The 20,576-nt window shown below is 42.5% G+C and overlaps 1 protein-coding gene across 2 annotated transcripts in view; it reads left to right on the forward strand.

Annotated features, from left to right (window-relative positions):
* The window catches only part of neur (E3 ubiquitin-protein ligase neur), a 75,138-nt gene that overhangs the window by 50,173 nt on the left and 4,389 nt on the right, over positions 1-20,576 (forward strand). For both annotated transcript variants that reach the window (XM_019046595.2, XM_019046594.2), the window contains exons 2-8: positions 14,584-14,753; positions 16,778-16,892; positions 17,307-17,556; positions 18,068-18,292; positions 18,617-18,743; positions 19,162-19,360; positions 20,401-20,535. In XM_019046595.2, the coding sequence (XP_018902140.1) occupies positions 14,584-14,753; positions 16,778-16,892; positions 17,307-17,556; positions 18,068-18,292; positions 18,617-18,743; positions 19,162-19,360; positions 20,401-20,535 (1,221 nt within the window). The remainder of the gene's footprint in view (positions 1-14,583; positions 14,754-16,777; positions 16,893-17,306; positions 17,557-18,067; positions 18,293-18,616; positions 18,744-19,161; positions 19,361-20,400; positions 20,536-20,576) is intronic.

Below are 20,576 nucleotides of genomic sequence, written 5' to 3' on the forward strand. Positions count from 1 at the left end.
AATAAGGTGGTCACAGTCTGGGAGTACCTATGGAAAAGCGGGGAAAGTCAGTGGGAAAAAAACAGGGGTGCAGAATGTTCACGAGCAGACGATCGAAATACGCGATACAACTATTTCGACCTACGAGTTGGTAAAATTGCATATCCACGAAACGAAGGATAACGTAGACTCAGAGACTTTAACGCGTGTGTAGAAAAGTTGGATGGGACGAAACATGTGATACAACTATTTCGACTTCCAAGTAGGTAAAATTGCATAGCCGCGAAATGAAGGAAAACGTGAAATGTTCCTGGCTAAGTTAGAGACTTTAACGAATGAGTAGAAAAGTTGGATGGGGCGAAACATGTGATACAACTATTTCGACTTCAAAGTAGGTAAAATTGCATATCCACGAAATGAAGGAAAACGTGAAATGTTCCTGGCTAAGTTAGAGACTTTAACGAATGAGTAGAAAAGTTGGATGGGGCGAAAGACGTGATACGACTATTTCGACTTCCATGTAGGTAAAATTCCATATCCACGAAATGAAGGAAAACGTGAAATCTTCCCGGCTGAGTCAGAGACTTTAACGCATGAGTAGAAAAGTTGGATGGAGCGAGACGCTCGAAACTGCATAAGTCGAAGAGCATGCTACAGCTTTGAAGAAAAATTGGTCGAGGAAAGTAGGAGAAGAAGGTAAAAATATCCAAGAAGTCAGGAGTAACCGATTTTTAGGGTGCGACATCCGAAAGTAGCCAAGACTATTCAAAATGCTTAGAAATAGCCGAAAAATGTCCCTAAATAGTCTATAATTCCCGATAACAGCCAACAGTTAATTTTGAAGTAAGTACCTATTAAAGTCATAGAAGTCCAGAAAAATCAGCATTTTCTTGAAACACAATGTGTCAAAAGTCGGGCAATTTTCTCAATTAATTATTCTGTGAAAGACAAAGAATGCCAAGTCTATGTTTGTAGCCACCCTGATTATAGCACTGCTCACATATCATCTGTTTAAAATCGTCAAGGACGGCGGATAAGAGACTCAGTATTAGCATAAAGCTCACGTGAAGTTTCAGTCTCGAGTACTTTGGGTTTCAGTTTATCCCTGCGTATACTTAAAACTTAAAATCAACGATAAAAGCAAATCGTAACTGCAAAATTACATAATTCCGAAGAATTATATAATTTTTCTAAATTTATGATATCGCGGGTTGTATTTATAGAGCTCTTAATAGAACTTGACTTTGCGCGGATATTGCGTTTTAACTTAGTACTGTGATATTTTCACGATGTCTAATTATGTCAAAACAAGGTTGAAGTGAGATTAAAATTGAAACCTCAGCTTCTCTCTCGAGAGTATCGGCAAGATAAATAAACAATCGTAGAAATCGTACACAAAAGTACTTTTTTTATGAGAGCGGAATTTTCTCCTGTATCTCGATAGGGATCTCACGTGCGGGTGTAATTGTTACGTGACAAGCAAGATATTCTGAAATTATGCTTTTATGTAAGTATGACCTGCTTCTATCGCGGATTCTGAGTGCGCGAGGGTAACCGAGAATCTTAAGTGATCGAAAGGAAATTCACGTTAACCTGTGCTTGTTACGTTTCTATAGTCGTTAGTCTTCAGAAGCGAAATGTAATTATTGCTAACAACTGTAATCTTCTAGTGTAAGTTGTGTCCTTTTGTCAAGTCCCAACTTTATCCCCTCCAATATTCATTTTATACGGAATTGCTCCATCTTTTCAATCTTGCAGACAAAAAATGAGTCAGGGAGCGTTTTTGAGCTTAATTTGTTCTTTCCTTGACGAAAGCGCGTACCCTAAGGTCCAGGGTTGCCACAGTCAGAGAAAAGCGGGAAATGTCAGGGAAAAATCGTTAAGTCGCCTTCATTTGCTTTATCAAATGGGTTCGACGTTTCGAATAATAAAGTCTGCTCGAAAACTATTTCTAACTGTATCTTTTTAACAATCTGGCATTTTTTCAATTCTTAGGGACTTTCACCAACGCATGTCTGGGAATCAGGGAAATGTCAGGAAATTTAACTGTCTAAATTCTGTGGAAGACCTGAAAGTCGGGAAATAATATTTCTGAATTTGAAAATGGATGCTGTAAACTGTGCGCCACTTAAATGCACGACTCAATTCAATCAGCCTTTACTCGTCTCTAGAGTCCCTTTATACTGAGAGTCAAGACAATTCGGCTCATGGATGTCACAAACGGGAATAAAGATTACAGAAATTGAACGTTTTTCGTAATCTTTGATCGGCCCATTCTCAAATGCCTTTCTCCGTTCCTCCTCTCATTCCGTTTGTTCCTTGCCGAACCCGTGATTCCCTGGTCCATTCCAGATTATAATCTTTGCAATTGGTGAAAATGTAATCTTTATTCCCGTTTGTGACACTGTGGAGGCCTAAAATACGGGGACCAATCAGAAATGGATTCAAATTGTCTTGACTCTCAGTATAAAGGGACTCTACTCGTCTCCAAGCGAATACGCAAGCGGAGCAGTCGCGAATAGGTCCCCGGGGGGGGGGGGGGGGGGAGGGTCAAAGTTGTGGGAACGGGAGCCGGAGCGGCAAAAGTCGAGCTTTGAGCTTTGAGCTTGGCGATCTGGAACGTGGGAACAGGGAGAGGCGCTTGGTTCTTGCGAGAGGCCATCGCATCGGTTCGGGTCCGCGAAACGGCGAAAAAATGCCATCGAGCCACGATGCGGCGCACAGTGGAACGGGCGAATAGAAGAGGTTGGACACGAAATTTTTGGCTTAAATCTCAAAATTTGATGTTTCTTTCGTCACAAATCCAATTTCAAGGGGGTGTTCCTGGCAGGGAATTTCCCGAAGAAACCAATGGAACCACTCTTGAACTTTTTTGTTTCATATTTTTGAAAGTTTAAGCTTTCAAAGTTTCCAGATTTTGTCCGACATCTCCTTTTGACCCGGTCCAGTGTGCGTCGGCGTGTCTCGGGGCCCCTCCTCGAGCACCCCGAGCTTTGAGAGCGACTTGTTTCGTCCGACTGAATCGGTTTCGTGAAAATCGGGACTGGAATGCTAAGCAACTCGCGCCGACAGTACCTATACGTAGGTAGAGTATCGTCTTGTCTGTGCCGCTCTGTAATTGGCCTTTCTGGCAGGCACATAGCTAGGCTTTTGGATCTGGCTCTGGGGAGGGTTGCGCGCTCTCCCCCCCCCACCCAATTAAAAAAATCGTTTTATAAAGTTTATTGAAGTTTTATATCTATGCGTGTGAACGCAAAAATACCCATCCAAGTTTGTTTAAAAATCTCATCAGAAGCTGTCGTCTCACAAATCCGTATCAATACTGGACTGCATTTTGCAATTTGGAGCCATAAATTCTGGCTCATCTGAAAAAACACTTATGAGCGTAGGGAAACTAATGGCACATACGTTGTTTTTAAACCGGGCCGGAATTTATAGTTCCTAATTGCAAAATGTAGTCCAACTAGAACTCTGGACCATGTAATCCTGTTTGTTTACATTGGACCCTTTGGGCTTCTTCAAGAAGCCTGAAATGTTTTTTCCCCATGTCAGTAAAAAAAGTCCAGGTATCTTGCCAAAATCCGTGAAATGTATTTTCTTCTTCTTCCTCTCCTTCCTTCTGTACTTTTCTTCAAAAGAGCCCAAGAAAATCCAGTCAAGTTTTCCCGACGGTCAAAAACTGGAAAACTTGAATCGCACCCACAGTCAGCACATCTACGTCCGTCACCTCACGGTATCCGATACATAGTTAGGTAACCGGGATCAGGACAGTACAACGGTGAAACAGATCCCATTCAACGTTGCCGAATCCGACCTAAAAATCCTCAAAAACCAGCGAACAACCAAGTGATTTAGTGATTCCGATGGCGATTCGGCGACAGGGCTACTCGTTGCGGGCTCGGCGGATAAAACGCGAGCCGCGGATGGAAATCCGATCTTATCCGCTCCGACACCCGCCTCCCAGCCCCTCCTCCCGGGATGACCGGATGGGAGTTCGCGGCGGGACCTCTCCGGCGAAGGGGCAGTGGGGCACGGATTGGATCAGATCGTGAGGATTCTTCGGCGAGCCGTCTTGCGTCATCGTTGCATGGGTCTCGCTTCCTTCGTGACTGGGGGGAGGGGGAGGGTGATGGTTGATGAAATTCGGCCCGAAGAACGATCGAAAGTCTATCTTGAGGCGATAGAGGGTCGCATGAAACGCAAGAAAGAAATGGAAGATTGGGAATGTCAGTGAAATATTTCATGAAATTTCACGAGGCTGGGAAACATTTCACATTTTTAAGGGGTTAGAGTATGCAACCCGCACTCAAACACACAAAACTAGAAGAAAGTCACTATTTTTACACTTGGGACACACACTGGGGAAAAAAACACATTGGATCTAGAGTCCAGACTCTTAGTAACATCGACAAGAAAAAATACTCTTGATTCAATCGGATTTTTGCTTAAATCAAGAACCGAGCCTCTTAATTTGAGCGGATTTCCTTTTGATTTAAGCTTAGATCTGATTGAATCAAGAGTATTTTTCTTGTCAATGTTTTCAAGAGTCTGGACTCTAGATCCACCATGTGTTTTTTTCCAGCGCATGAAAAGGGACTGGTATTTTCCAACATCCATAGTGAATTTCTGAAATTTCAAGATTTTATTTCTGGTATTTCGGAGTTTTTTAGTCAACGTGCGTTAAATTCAGCATAAAACTTGGGTGATGAGCCATTATTTAGGCGAATTTGAGCGTAGATTTCGGGGAAAAAAAAAATTAAACTGTAGGCAAGGTAACAGCGCGAGGCCTCTAAAATATATTCTGTGCCCCAGAAGAATCCTACAGCGACCAAAACCGAAACCTCTCAGGTGAGCGGAGCGAACGATTCCACATTCGGTACGAACGTGGGATTATGTACAAGAGTTCAAGCTCGTTGGTAAATCCCTGGCTGGCCAGTATCAAAGCCTCAAGTATCTGTTTTGTGATTCCGAGTCTATTTGTGATGTGTTTATGCAACACTCACCCAATTCAGTCTTGTTTATACTTTCCCTCGCCCCGCCCGGTTGCCGCTTCGTCCCGGCGGGGATTTTCGGGCTCCCCGGAACGGTATCCCTGCTAGTCGATCGGGATCGTGATCGAATCACCTCGATCGATAACTAGCATTGATAAGGTAGGAACTCTTCGATCGATTATGAGTCGAAAATCGATCGTGGTAGCAGGGGTGCAGGTGTGGTGTCTTGGGAAAATTGCAATCCCGCGTCGGGCGGTACTTGAGTTTCGGCGCGGTTTCGGTTCGATAAGTCGACTTTGTTTCGGAGCTTTGTTGATAAATAAAGATCGACTCCCGGGGGAAGAAGAGGCTGGCTCTGGATCTTTGTTTGTTTTGGGTTGGTGAAACGCTCGTGTTCAACTCTTACTGGACGTTAGAAAAAACGCTTGAACTTTACCCTTTTGAACGTCTTTTTTGGAGTCTCCGTGCCAGTCTCTCGTGTGGATCATCTTCAGCAGATTGGAAGGCCAGGGACAAAAGGGATTTAAGATGAGCTGAAAGAAGAACAATTTAATCAGTCAAAAACACAAAATAAAATAACAATTTAATTTGGGGAAAGGGTGCAAAAGGGGGACAAATAAAAGAAAAACCAGTTTATCCCCCTTTTGCAGCCTTTCCCCAAATAAAATTGTTATTTTATATGATGTACAGAAAGTTGTACCAAAAGGGTTGTCTCGTTAGCTTCTTCGAAGAACCCCATAATCAGCACTATCCAGTTAGTTCCTTGCTCTGATAATCGATTCGGTTCTTTTATCATGCAGGAAAATTGAACCAGTTCATCAAAAATTTAAAGAAAAAATTAAATTTTTTCAGCACTTCTTACCCTAACCAAGGTTATATGGGGCCATCGCCCCATTCGGAACTTTAGGAAGTTTCTGTAAACTTCCCACTGCCTCTTTTGAGAGGTTTCTTTCTTTTTCAGGAGGACCGCGCAATCCTCCCTCGGTGGGAACTACCCCTTTAGAAAATTCGAAGCTAGTCCGTCCCTGCCCACTATCTCTGATCCAGGGTTGCCACGGTCAGGGAATCCTAAAAAGTCAGGGAAAACCTGGAAATGCCAGGGAAAATGACCACAAACTATTTCTCATCACGCGTCTCTTTAAAAATCTGGCATTTGTTCACTTGTCAGGGAATTTGACCAAAATGGAGGGAATGGGGGCAAATTGGATACCTACATTTTGAGGGTAATCAGGGAAATGTCAGGGAATTCAATTTTCCAAATTCCGTGGCTACCCTGTCGATCGTAAATCCCTACTTTTCTCAATTTTTGGCAACGCCTTTGCTGATCGGAGCCTCTGTCCAAGAGGGAGAGAAATCTAAAGTACCCCGCGGAGTTTGACCTCATTTTATTTTTAGTCTCATGTCGAATCGATCAGGTCGTCGTGTATGAGTGATCGGGTTGAACGCACTGCGGTCCGACCAATTTTTTCTCTTTTCCCATTCCAGCCTTGTTATTATTGTGGGTTCCGTCGAATCGATAACTCTCGAGAAAGGGCCCATTCTCGCGGTGTCAGCTCATCGGCGCTACCGACCACGGCCGGTTTCCTTCCGCCTCCGCTGTCCGCCTCCACCGCCGCACAGTGGATCGAGTTATCTAGAGAGGTCGGACATGAAATTTTTGTCTGAAACTGCAAATTTTGATGATTAACTTGTCATATTTTAAATTTTGGGGGGTGCTCCTTGAAGATAATTTTGTGAGGAAACCATTGGAACCATTTTTAAAATCTCCAATTTTTGATTTAACGGAGTTAAAAGTGTTTAACAGGATTGCCACGGTCAGGGAAAACCGGGAAATGTCAGGGAATTTCAGAAAGTCAGGGGAAACCGGGAAATGTTACGGAAAATGACGAAAATGTCAGGGAAAATTTGTTAAATCTTTATTTGCTATCTAAAATGGGTTTGAGGTTTCGAACTACAATTTATGCCTGAAAATTATTTTGAAGTATGTCTTCTTAACCATTTGCCATATCGTCAATTGTCAGGGAATTTCACCAAAATGTGTCGCGGAAATCTGGGAAATGTCAGGGAATTTCATTTTCCAAATTCTGTGGCAACCCTGTAATTTTGATGCCTAATTTTTCATGTTTTAAGTTTTGAGGGGTGCTCCTAGAAGACAATTTTGTGAGGAATTTTAAAATCTCAAATTTTTGATTTAACGGAGTTTTAAGCGTTTTAAGTTTCTAAAATTTGTCCGACTTCTTCCATTGACTCGATTCATTGTGCGTCGGTCGCGTGGGATAAAAATGCCCGCTCTAATTCGAATAGTGATTACCTATCATTTTCCTAGGAATTTCCTCGGTTTCTGAGCCCACCCATCGGCGGTTTCTTTAATTCCCGTTCTTCGGTTGAGAATATCTCGTTGGTGTAATTGTGCGTCGATCAAACTCTTGACTCACCTAGTTATCGGATCGAGGCGCAGGTAAAAATAGACGCGAATTAGCCGAACCGCCGTGATTGCATACTAAATTAACTTGCGATTGTTGAAATTTAAGCGTATACTCTTTTTTTAGTGCGTCCACTCATTCGCAGAAAACACCTCCCTCACTCGATCATCCTCACTCTTAAAATTCGACTGTCCAATATTGTCCATTGGAAAAACTTCCGTATTCAACAAGTAAAAGTTTTTTTTCGTGAATATTTCTCAAAATTGATTTGTTGATGCCAGAGCACAGGGGATTGTTCCAAGAAATTCTTCAGACCAAAAACGTCAATCAATGTAAAACCAAGTTGGAGCTCTGACAGATACAACTTTACAGTTTAAAACCCGTAATTATGAGAAAATTCTATTTATACTTAATTCAATTCTGTCATGTCCAAGACATTTACTGGGACATTTATCGCGTTCGGTATTGGCATTATTTTATTAGAAAATTTTCTGTCGCACAACTAGAAAACCCAATTTGATCCAATTTAAATTGTTCTAGGTTTGTGTTAAAAATGTTGCCCTCTTGGGTCAAATTCACCTTGGCTTATACCTGTATACGGTCCCGGTCACCTTCAATGTACACTTTCCTTGTGCATGTTCGATCGCCTAACTTGAAATGCCTTGTCCATCCGTCAGTAGCTCGACACCAAAAATAGGGTGGGGAAATGGACATCCCTCGCCTTTCGCGCCAAAAATATCCTGCTAATGCCCTTTTGCCATTATTTTTAACACTTTTGTCTCCTCACCTTCCAGTCGCTCGGCACCAAAATGGCATGGGGAGTGGACATCCCTCCTCAGTATCCGCGCTCAAAATAGCGCACCCTCCGCCCTTGCCGTGTTAAAGAGGCAATTTCAGGATTCTCACGGAAACAACGAGTACCCCACCTCGAACCCAGGTGAATCCCTAGGTACGATCATCGCATTCCCGCACCGTGGAACACTGCCCGCGCTTCGTGTCGCGGGACCGTCCCTGTCGTTGCATCACGGCGGGGCAGGGAAGGGGGGGTGGCAACCCCTGCGATGCTATAAAAGGAACCGCGAGGAGGGTGAGCGGAGGGCGAGGGGATGAGGGATACTGTTGCGCGTTCTGGCCCGATTGTGACTCGCGAGATAATCCCGATCAGAAATAGGTTGAGATGAAACAGGGATCGGGGGGTGCTGCAAATACGCCTGGGAACGCCATATGGGATGTTGACGACCTTCCTCCCCTCCGCCGCCGCCGCCGCCGCGCTGCCTGGGGGAGGACCCCTCCGTTAATTTCTTCGCTTCTGTTTATAGTTTTTCGGCCGGAAGACGAATTTTGACTCGTCTTGAGCAGTCAGTTAATATTCTTGAATTTTTTTTCGAATTTTGAATGTATTTTTGCTTATAGGCCGTATAAAAGTGAACCAAAGCGCAAGAACATAGGAAGCAACTCCTATACATACGGTCTTTTTGATTTTATAATTTTTTTTTCTCACACCAGTACATCCATTTTAAAGTCTTCGAATATTGGGAATTCACCCAATTGTACTTTCTCAAAAGAACGTGGCTTGCAGTATGGACCCATTTAACATCTTAGGAGCGATTCTAAGCACGGTCTTCACGGACCTCTATAATTATATGGACCACATTTTGCAAAAAGGAACCACTATTTCTTGCCCATTTTAGAAACAACATACCTACATGCCATTGGTTTCCCTATGCATGTATGTGCTTTTATGGGAGAGTCAAAGATTGTGGCTCCTCATTGCAAAATGCAATTCATATGGTCTATTCCATCCGAGCCTAAGCGCGCTGTGTCCCTTTCTCTGATTTTTCGTCACAAATCTTTTTGAACCTACATCTTAAAGCGCTATTTTAGGAGCGATTCTAATTACGGCCTCAAAAAAAAAAAAAAAACTTAAATACATGGTCTATTCCATCCAAGCCCTACACCTTAAAGTGCTATCTTTGGAACCCTTCTAAATGCGGCCTTCAAAAAAACTTCATCATGGTCTTCGATGGTCTATTCCATCGGAGCCTCCGCAGAGCACGAAGTGCAGCTGGCGCCGAGAGCGCGCCGACAACGAACACTTGTTCCAGCTTCCACGCGGCCGTGGCTCTCCCGCAACTTTTGCGTAATCCCGCGCGGTTAGGGGCGGAACACCCGGGCCAAAGCGCGCATCTCCCCGGGGCGCCCGTCGGAGCTTGCGCGGTTTCTGCTCCGGGCTCCGGGCACATGCTCCGGGCACCGCGACGCCTACGACGACGACGCAGCCGAGCGTTGATTCCATGATTTAACACGGCGCATCTCCGGTTCTACGCTTCCATTCAATCTCCGCAAGACTTCCGCTTGCTCCGTCTTAATGCCCCCCCCCCCCCCAACCCCACGCCCCCACCTTTTGGAAGACACCCGGTTGCCCTATCGGGTACGCCGACCGGCTTCGTTTTCGTCAGATATTTCAAAACCGCACGGCAGCGAGTCCTACAGGGCAGGGTTTTCGGCCGTCTGGGGAACCTGAAAAATTTGATTAGTTTTCAGAAACATTCTGTCTACTCAGAGGAAAGTCAGAGAATGGATAGAAAAAGACGTAGGAAAATTGGACGTATTTATGCTAAAAGGAGATATGTGCAAGTGGAAAGATGGGGTGTGCTCGTTAGTTGGGCCATAAGAAACAATGTAAAAGTGGATATAGCTCCTTTTGAGAAAATTGAAAAGCGGGATTTTCTATTAAATCAAAAGGAGCTAAGCGCCAAAATATGCTAACTCATGAGCCGCGGGCATGGCAAGAGAGCGTTGTGGACAGGGCTCATGAGTTAAAGACACGGATCCGCGGCTCGGAGTCTCCATCGTCGCCGCTGACGTCACTGGCGCTTTATATTCCCCATTCATTCTTATGGCCCGACCACTAACGAGCACACCCCATCTTTCCACTTCCACATATCTCCTTTTCGCATAAATACGTCCAATTAGGAAGAAGGAGAATAATAGTAGAAAATTAATTAATTATTATTATTATTAGTAAGTATAGAATTACAATCTAAGACAGGGATTTTACATGCAAAGTCAAGGACTTGCCAGAGAAAGTCAGGAATCTTGCATCAGAATTATCAGAAGTCAGCTTAATGAAAAAAAAGAAGAAATTTTGAGTAAAAAATTTGCTCGAAGTTAAGGGAAAGTCAGAGAATTCGAAAATTTTGAATTCACGGAAAAGCGAGGGACGGTCCAGGAATTCCAAGATGAAGAAATAATGGACGCAAGTTCGGGAAAAACATCGTTTACGGAAATGGCGTATCTGACTTACCTCTTACAGTTTATAATAGGATGTAAAGATAAAGCGGGGAGAGTTTAATTTTTTAAGCCATTTCCCCAAGCCCTTATAAATTTCTTTGTGCGCTCTGCAACTTCTACACAATTTTTTCTCGGAGGTCATCGATTTTGTTTTTTCCAAAGCTGTCGCCAATTCTGCTCGAACAATGGGCGCGATACTTATTTTGGCAAATTTTCAACATCAGCGTTTGGGCCTCGCGGCGTCGTCCCCCCCCCCCCCCCCCCGGACACAGACGAAACAAGAGGGAACAACCACGCTGACAACGTCCGCGCGATCATAATCATTCCTCGATTTACCACCACCGTCGCGGTTTCGCCGAACGGTACCCAAGCGTCGCCGCCGCCGGACCCCCCACGCCCCCCTCCGGAGCCACCAAGTTCATTCATCTTTTCTCGCCATTCATGTCTTACGCGTGCCCCCTTCCTTCGGCCCCCCTCCCTTCCACCGCCGTGCGGTCACCAGCGCCAAGGCTGCCCGCCGCCGGCCGATCAGGCAAGTACAACATAGTAAACGCTAGGCGCGCACGTGAGGCGAGCCAGTACTGATCGAACCGAAGAAACGCGGATATTCGGTGGCTTTACTCGGGAGTTACGCGGTTTTTGGAACTCCGCGGCTATTGGTAACCAGCCTTGCTCTGCTGAACGAAAACCGCGGATATTCGGTGGTTTTACGCGGGAGTTACGCGGTTTTTGGAACTCCGCGGCTACTGGTAACCAGCCTTGCTCTGCTGAACGAAAACCGCGGATATTCGTAGGCTTTACTCGGGAGTTACGCGGCTACTGGTAACCAGCCTTGCTCTGCTAAGCGAAAACCGCGGATATTCGTAGGCTCTACGCGGGAGTTACGCGGTTTTCGGAACCCCGCGGCTACTGGTAACCAGCCCTGCTCTGCTAAGTGAAAACCGCGGTTATTCGGAGGCTTTACTCGGGAGTTACGCGGTTTTCGGAACTCCACGGCTACCGGTAACCAGTCCTGCTCTGCTAGGCGAAAATTGCGGATATTCGGTTGGTTTATTCTTGACTTACGTGGTTCCTCTTTATTAGCTGGGAGGACGTGCTTCGAGCACAATGCAAAAATCGCGGATATTCGTAAGATTTGTGTTAGAGTTAAAGTGGTTTTCAGAGCTGAACGGCTACTGGTAATCAACTTTTCTCCCTTGACGATAACCCCGGATATTCGGCTGATTTCTATCAGAATTAGCGATCTTCTTTGGCTGGGGAATATGCTTCACGTGCGATGCGAGGACCGCGGATATTCGTGATATTTACAGTGGAATTAAAAGGTTCTTGGAGCTTCGCGGCTTCTTATAACAATTTCTGCCCTGCTGAGCAAAAACCGCGGATATAGGAGTCAGGCGATTTTCCCGTATCAGCGCAAAGCTCAGGGAACGTGATTCCAGTGCTGTGCAAAAACCGCGGATATTCAGATGCCTAAGCGGTGTTAAGAGCTCTGCGGCTCCCGGCAACTATCTCTGTCGCGTAAAAACCGCGGATATTCGTAGGATTTCTGTCAGTGATAAGTGGTTCTCTCGTCGCTCGGCAGAGCTTCGGGGACTTGCTCTCAGGACGGTGCAAAAACCGCGGATATTCCCGAGGTTTCCATTGGAGTTGAGCGGCTCGAGCTTCTGCGGCAACGCTTGGACTCGTGCTTGTTTACTGTTACTTGGAACACGCGCCGGTCGCTGAATACTGATGTGTGCCGGACATGAGCTTGTCCGTGTCCGCGGAAAGACTGCTGCATGCGGAAAATCGATCCCAGATGCGCGACTCAAGCAGCCGGCTCACCCATACAGCACAGCAGTCAAGTCCGTGAGTCCGGGTCTCATCGATATGGCGCTGCGGGAACAATCGAAGATTGTCTCAATTTTGAAATTAAAATACTCCTGATAAAAATCCTGATATCTCGTCGTTCGCCAGTCAAAAAAAAATATCTACGTTTCAATATTGCAAAATTCGCACCTACCCATTGTGTTTTTACTCAAATACGTCGTCATTTTTCAGTCATAAAAACATATATATTTTTCAATAATTGTGAAGTCCCTCTTACAAATTGTATTTTTACTTAACAGCTTTTTGTCACTTCCAACGGAGAATTTCACTGATTTTCCTCTCGTTACGCGCAAAAATAGAAAGAAATTGAGGCAGAATCAGCACAGACAATTAAATCGATGTAGGCAATTTTGCATCACTTTTCGAAAAAATTACGCTCTTCCGTCTTGGAATTGTTTTTCTAAATATTTTCTGTTCTCTAAGCATTCTCTTTGACCGTTTTGTATCAATAGTATTTTATAATCCTCAGTAGTTTCGCACGGACAGTTCTGCCAAATTTTGTACTGGAAACTCCTGAATTGAAAATCCCAGAGCTGATGACTTCCGCACGATGTCTCTTATTTTAATTTAAACCCGTCCGTGTTTTAATCTTGTGCTAAATGTGCCCGGGTGCCCCTGAAAAACTCGACCAATTGTCTCGCTAATCCAATTCTTCCCAGGAGCTCCCCATACATTATGCTGCCGTGCTAAGGAAGAACGCCGTATGAACATTCGAGAGTTGCCAAATTTCCCTTGATAAAACATGTATTTTTGACAACATGTCTGCATATTTTGCCTTGAAATTTTCAGATATTTTAGATTAAATCGCGTACAAAATTGTCTGAAAATTTCGAAAAATCATATTCACAATTTTCCCATTAAATTCGGTTTTTGTCGGAGGAAACTTGGCAGCGTCTGAAGGCTCATACGACGTTTTTCCTTAGCACGGCAGTATGGTGAGAATACATTTTCGGCCTACCGAAATTCCGTGACCCGTCAGCGGAGGGGGGGGGGGGGGTGTCCGGGTACCTCTCCGCCCCCGCATGGACTCCCAGGACGGCCCCCGCCGCCGTTTCACTCAATTAAGGAATGAATGGGAGCGGGGGCCGTGGCATTGTCTCAGTTGATTACCGTGTCTTATTTCCGAGCGACATTCCCGGTTTTGCGGATGCCCGGTCACCGAGACGCTTAACCGTGGCGCATTGAGAATTCGGACGTATTTCTGCCAAACGGAACCATGTATACTCAGACATGAGCCCTGAGGCCCATAATAATAAATGAATAACAGGGCTCATGTATAATGCACATAGTTCCGTTTGGCAGAAACGCGTTCATTTGAGATATTGATGATCGCACGGACGCGGAGAAATTCATGAATGAACGAGGGAATGAATGAATGAGATGCTCCGGGAAGAGTTCTGATATGAAGTGGTTCCCAAGGGAACCTCGTCGAGATGTCAGCGCGCGTATCCAAAAGGAGAACCATTTGACGAATTCAATAGTTTTTAAAGGAAGGGCATCAACATAAGGCCGTTTTTGGACCCACCCTCGCAGATTTTCCGCAACTCCACGACTTTTTGCTCGTTGAAGGTCTGCAGTTTACGGAGTGCATGAAGATTTAGTCAATTTCGGTCTCTTTTCGGGTCCCATACTGGCCGGAACATGGGTTTAGAGGCTAATTTTGGCGAAAAAATACGGATTTCTCGGCAAGTTCGCCGAACTCGTATTTTTCGTCAAAATCAGCCTCCAAATTCATGTTCAGGCTTGCAAGAAGCAAAAAATTGTAGGGTTGAGGAAATTCAGGGTTGGCCCAAAAACGGCCCTTAATTATTGTTACCCTCTTCCTTTACCCAGACGTCCGCTCGAAGGATAGACATAGAGGCAGGTTCAGGGGCAGACCCAATGGGCCTGTCCCTTGTCCGCCAGGATAAACTATCATTTTCGTTCATGTACAGACATCCAGTTGGTTGGTGTATAATCTTCTTTTTTTTACAGTCGTGTCTCTAAAACCTTGTGGCTGATTTTTTGTTGTTTTTGTGATGTTTCAGCTCAGCGGTCGCGTGGCGGGGCGGGGCTGAACAATCTGCCGCCGCTGCTGTTCCACCAGGTGCACGGAGAGAACATCCAGATCTCCCGCAACGGCGCCACGGCCCAGCGCGTCGAGAGCTTCTGCCGTGGAGTCACCTTCAGCGACCGGCCCGTTCTTATCCAGGAAAAAGTAAGCGCCCTTTCTTCCTCACCTCTCTTTCAGAATAACTTTATTGGGATAATTCAAACACATCTAATACATCAAAGGCTGGCAACAGTCCCCTCCCATCGAGGGTCGACGCCATTTTTCTGGATCCTCAAGATGCCCATAAACCCAGTGGCTAGATTCTCCCTGTGAAGGTCAATGAAAGTACTCTACTTCACTTCACTCCAGAGGTGGATCCAGCAATTTGGCAACACCGGATTTCCTTCATTTAAACCTGTGTTAAATAATCGATTATTATCAGAGAGCCTTGCTTCTCCAACAATCGATTCATGTCCATAGGTTTAAATGGAGGAAAACAATGCTTCCAATTTGCTGGATCCGCCAGTGCTTCACTGCCCCTAAGGCGTTTTTAGTTCTTATGGTGGATGAACTAAGAAATCATCCGGGGTGTCATTTCAGATAGATCTCACAGTCGGACAAAGTTTCGTGTATCCTCTTAAGCCTACCAGAATCGAACAGCTTAACGAGAGAGTAGCCCAGGTACATTATGTGTCGCCTAATTCCTTTTCATGTTTTATTTTTTCGTCAGAAACCAGCAATTATTTTCGCTGAAATGTTCTCAGTGTACGAGGTCTGTTAGATTAGAAACCGGATTTTGGTCATAATTAGCCCACACTGCGTCCAAATTACGTTTTCTTGAGCTTTTCTGATAGCTGAAAATATATGTAAGAACGCTACGTTCACAAATTTGAAAAATCCTAATTAGCTTCGTTGGTTTGTGGCTTGAAGTAAGGCAACCTCAAGGGTGTTTTGCGATTTTTATGTTGGACCGAACTTGTCTCTCTTTTTTTGGTCTTGCACTAAATTTTTCAACCCACAAGGACGATTGAAGTTTCGTCTCCATATCGTAGCCGTACACTAAAGTATTGTCACCGAAAATTATCCTATCCAAAAATGTAGGATCATTGTTAAAACGTTCAAGCAGCTAAAGGGAAATTGACATTTGGTTGGATTTTCGTTCAACGGACAACAATCTAGGGGCAAGTGCGCAAGTGTACCTGAAACTCGATGCGTGTCTACATATTCTATCAAAATTGTGTGTGTAGAGCCTTCAAGAATATTACTCTGTTCAACAAGCTCGAAACAACCAATTTCGAGCACTTTTGCCTGCACTTCTTCCAGGTGACAAATGTCAGTTGCCGTTGAGGGTCGATTCTCATGCTCCTCATCTTTGACGAACTCCTGACCAGTTTTGAATCGTTTAAACCATTAAAAAGAGTGGGAACATCTCATTCAATGATCATGGTAAACTTTAATTAGCACATACCAAAAGTTTCAGTACAAAGTATACCGAGTTTAAAACAAAATTCAATGTTAAATCTTTGCTCTATCAATGATCGCATGATGAAAATCGCAAAACGCACCTGACCTACTCGTATTCAAGATGACACAGAATAAACACTGATCACAATAAACAAAATCTGTGAACGTAGCGTTCTTAAATATATTTTCAGCTATCAGGAAAGCTCAAGAAAACCTAATTCGGACGCATTGTGGGCTAGTTATGACCAAAATCCGGTTTCTAATCTAACAGACCTCGTATAAGTCATGATCTAGGGTGGATTCTAAAAAAAAAAAAAAAAAAAAAAAAAAAAAAAAAAAAAAAAAAAAAAAAAAAATTGAAAGCACTAGGTTTTATAGTCGTCTACCTGGGAGGACACACTATGCAAAGTGGAATGTAGTTAGACTGGATCTAGTTATACTTATCAGTGAAATTCATCAATTAAATTATAGACTTTGTCAGAAATGCCTGTCACGTATGCTCCCCACAAAAATGTCTCAGGAGCCAGGCTCATCATACTTTTTTTCCGATCCTTCTTCCACTTTTAAAAGAATATTTCTGAATAATTTTCCGCCAAATTTGCCGAGAATAATCTCCTAAGTAAGGGGGAAAAGGAAAAGGGGGGGGGGAATATAATATGATATTCATTTAGTACGAACGATTTTTAAGCAAGTGATTTTAACAATGTCTATCAATTTGTTTTCAGGTTTGCATCAAGTTCGTTTCCGTCTCAAAGAATTGGAGTGGTGTTATCCGGTTCGGTTTTACGAGTAATGACCCTAATAATATTCGCCATGGTTTACCAAAGTATGCTTGCCCAGGTGAGTTATCTATCTTCAGACTACACATTCATGTTATCAAATCATACAAGCAGTTGTAAAAAATGTAGGCATATCTGTAAAATATTCAGGTTTCAAGTATCCCTTTAAAACACTCATATTATGATGCAATTAAATTGAGATATTAAAATCTAGGTTTTATAAAGAAGTTCATTTGCCATAAATAGGCAAATCGAATCCCTTGAAACGTTCAATAATTTTAATAGTTATTATGGTAGCTTGACAAAGAATGTCTTTGTCAAAACTATGTCTTGATCACTCAATCCTGATTCTTCGACGCATCCTAATTTTTCATGATAAATATTTTCGTTACTTCTGTTTTTGTATCGTATGTTTTTATTTTCTCTTACCCTCAATTGAACATGTGAATGATTGAATTTCTGTGTTTGCTTTCAGATCTAACAAATAAACCTGGGTACTGGGCCAAAGCCTTAGCTGAAAGGTTTGCCGAGGAAAATACGGTTTTGTTTTACTATGTGACGAACGTAGGCGATGTTCATTATGGAATCAACGGAGAAGAAAAAGGCATATTCTTCACCGGTGTGGAGACACGGAATCCCCTTTGGGCGATGATAGATGTTTACGGCAATTCCACTGCTATTGAATTGCTCCCAGACTCTAGACATCAATTAAACAATGCTATTAGGTAAATTCTCACAAAATTATACTTTTTTTTTGGTTGTATAATCCAAAAAACTACTTGTTGAGCAATATCAATTTCAGGGCTCTAAAACTTTGAAATAGAACATCTCTGGCAGCATTTAGCAAAGAGACTGAAAAAGTACAATGGACAGCTATAACAAATTGTGATACGAAAGCTGAAATCTCCTCTTTGATATATCAGTTCAACTTATCAACAGAAATTATTATTCAGGTTTCAAGTCCTAAAATTGGTAATCATTATTTTCCTCATAATGCCAAACTTGCCTAAAGTTAAAAACTTGTTTAGCTATAATTTTAGCACTTAATGGAAGTTTTAGCGTTGCAAGTATTTTTTTTAAATGAACAGATTTTAAACTCTTGCCCTGCACAATCCATAAGGTTCATGAGTTGTGCAAAAACAAAATGATGTACTATTGAAGTGACTGTTGAATTTTATATGTAGTATTCTAAGGCAGGGAGTAGGTAAAGCTAACTCTTTCGATATTCTTTTTCAGGAACCCAATACATGACAGCATTCCAAGTGTGCAGCGACCTTTGCCTAGCACTGACAGTCTCGTGACCTCCCTATCTGTACTCAACATTAACAACTCAAACCACAATATCTACAATGAGAGCTCTGCGCATGCAAATCACGCAGCCCAGTCCACGACCGCCACCATTAACGGTCCACTCCGATATCAAGACACCACTAATCAGTTCCATCCATTTCCTTTTCATAAGTGAGTTTTCCTTTTTGTTTCCATCTATATCTTGTATCATAGTTCTCCAAATAGTAATCTTAAAAAGAATGTAAATAGACGTTAAAAATTCCAAAACAGACCATAACAAAATATAGAATAAATTATGAAATAAAATTACCATGACATACAAAAATTTTGAATTAAAGATGCAATTTCCTAATTTTGTCTGTTTCCCCAGAATTTTGATGATATTTCTATTTTAATTGATTTTTACCTGTTTTTGAATTTCATAGTTTCTAGCTCTCCCATTTATATTCCAACATTTCATCCATTAAAAGTAAATGTTTATTGTTTTATTTTCAGAACCAAAGGTAGAAATGTACATCTTAGTCCAGACTCATTAGTTGCAACCCGCTGTGATACTGAATTTTGTCAGGGTTACGTTTTTACTGCAAGGCCTTTGCGGCTAGGAGAAAAAATTGTCATTCAGGTATGTACCATTGCTTTTATTCTTTCAGTAAATTTCACCCATCATCCACTGATTTAAGTGAATTTTTTTCTGTCTCTCTGTTGAAGGGACTAAGCAATATGTAAAATCATGCGCATTTCGCAACTGTAAATAGTATGTAAGTGAAAAGGTTGCACGGGTTTTTAAAAAACGCTTTAGTTCCCGCACCTTCTGTTATTAATATTCGAACATATGTTTTGACAGACTACTGCCCATCATTCGTAGGGATCAATGGTATGTAATGGTATCTCTTATGAGATGACTTTTCATTGCATGTATTGCAATTAAAGGTCTTGCTGTATAAATGTGGGAAATAATTAAATGCTGAACCATTTATGAGCTGTTTTAATCATTTTCATCTCTCTACTTGAATCTAATTTCAAATATTTTTTTCTTGCAGATTTTAGGAACAGACTCCATATTCCTCGGTGCACTAGCTCTAGGACTGACATCTTGTGATCCATCTACGCTTAGCTCTGCTGACCTCCCAGATGACTCTGACCTCTTGCTGGATCGACCAGAATACTGGGTTGTCAGCAAAGATGTAGCCGGAGCGCCGAAAGCTGGCGATGAATTAACGCTCTGTATTAGTTTCAATGGTAAGTTTTAAATTAGTGCTAAGAATTTCATCTGTTTCTAGCAAAGGCATTTCTTAAAGCAGGATCAGTCTGCTGGATGGAATCAAATTTTGAAAACATATTTAAAAAAGCAATTCCCCAAGTATATTGAGAAAAAATCTCCAAAGTTTTAGTGTCCAACGTATGGAAATCTCCGAAGTAGCTGAATGTGGAGGACGATAAAAACTCGAGTGTTTGCATGTTCTTGGCAGAGTGTGGCCGAAGAACTGACTTATCTAATCAAGCTTATTAATACTCAAATTCATGCCAAGTACTAATCTGAATAATGCCCCTATCTCATTGTCGCTCCGTTTTTCTGAGATCCCAAAGAGACACCCACTCCACCCGCTCTTGTACTTCGTACCTTTCGCACTTGAAGGTACTCGCTCACTCGTATTTGACTCGAGAAGATTTAGCATCGATTAATCAAAAAGAATGATACAGCACAATTTCTCTCAGTGATTTACTAAAATTGTCCATATTTGCAACATCTCAACAGCAATTTTCTGGATCATTTCTATTTGCTTTTGTTACTGTTAGACTCAGGACATTCTATTCAAATATCGAGTGTCGAGCCTCCGGTTTTAACTTGTGATCAATTTAAGGGTCTTGTTTATTTCAAATTTTCACTGAAGTACCAGCCTGTGAAGTGGTTGTAGGTGAACATATGAAAAATTGTATAATGTGAAAGTCCCAAAAGAGGAACCATAAAGAATTCAAAGCATTAAAATGGAAGTCTTTAAAATTTATTTTTAATGGCGTCATGTTCATTTTATCTCTACTGACATAGTTTTTCTCCAAAGCTTTTTCTCTTTTTTATTTAAAATAGAATGATATCAAAAACACGTACACATTGACAATAGAGTTTTTTTTTAAAAATAAAACCAACCAAGGTTTCATCAAATGCCATATCCGCTTTTTTATTTTCATTCTTCCTGCACAGTCCGATTTCATGTCTGTAGATTCTTATGTTTAAGTTACTTTTTATTAATACTAATGGATTTTTGTTTTTTGTTTTTCAGGTGAAGTCCAAATGAGCAAAAATGGAAGTCCGCCAGCGACATTGATGCATGTCGACCAGACACTTCGTCTATGGGCCTTCCTTGATGTCTATGGCTCAACTCAGAAAATTAGATTGTTCGGCACAGAAAGTCCAGGTAATCATCTAAAAAAAAGTCTTACATTTTTAGTATTTGGA

Source organism: Bemisia tabaci, chromosome 8 (genome assembly GCF_918797505.1).
Source record: "Bemisia tabaci chromosome 8, PGI_BMITA_v3".
Classification (NCBI taxonomy): domain Eukaryota; kingdom Metazoa; phylum Arthropoda; class Insecta; order Hemiptera; family Aleyrodidae; genus Bemisia; species Bemisia tabaci.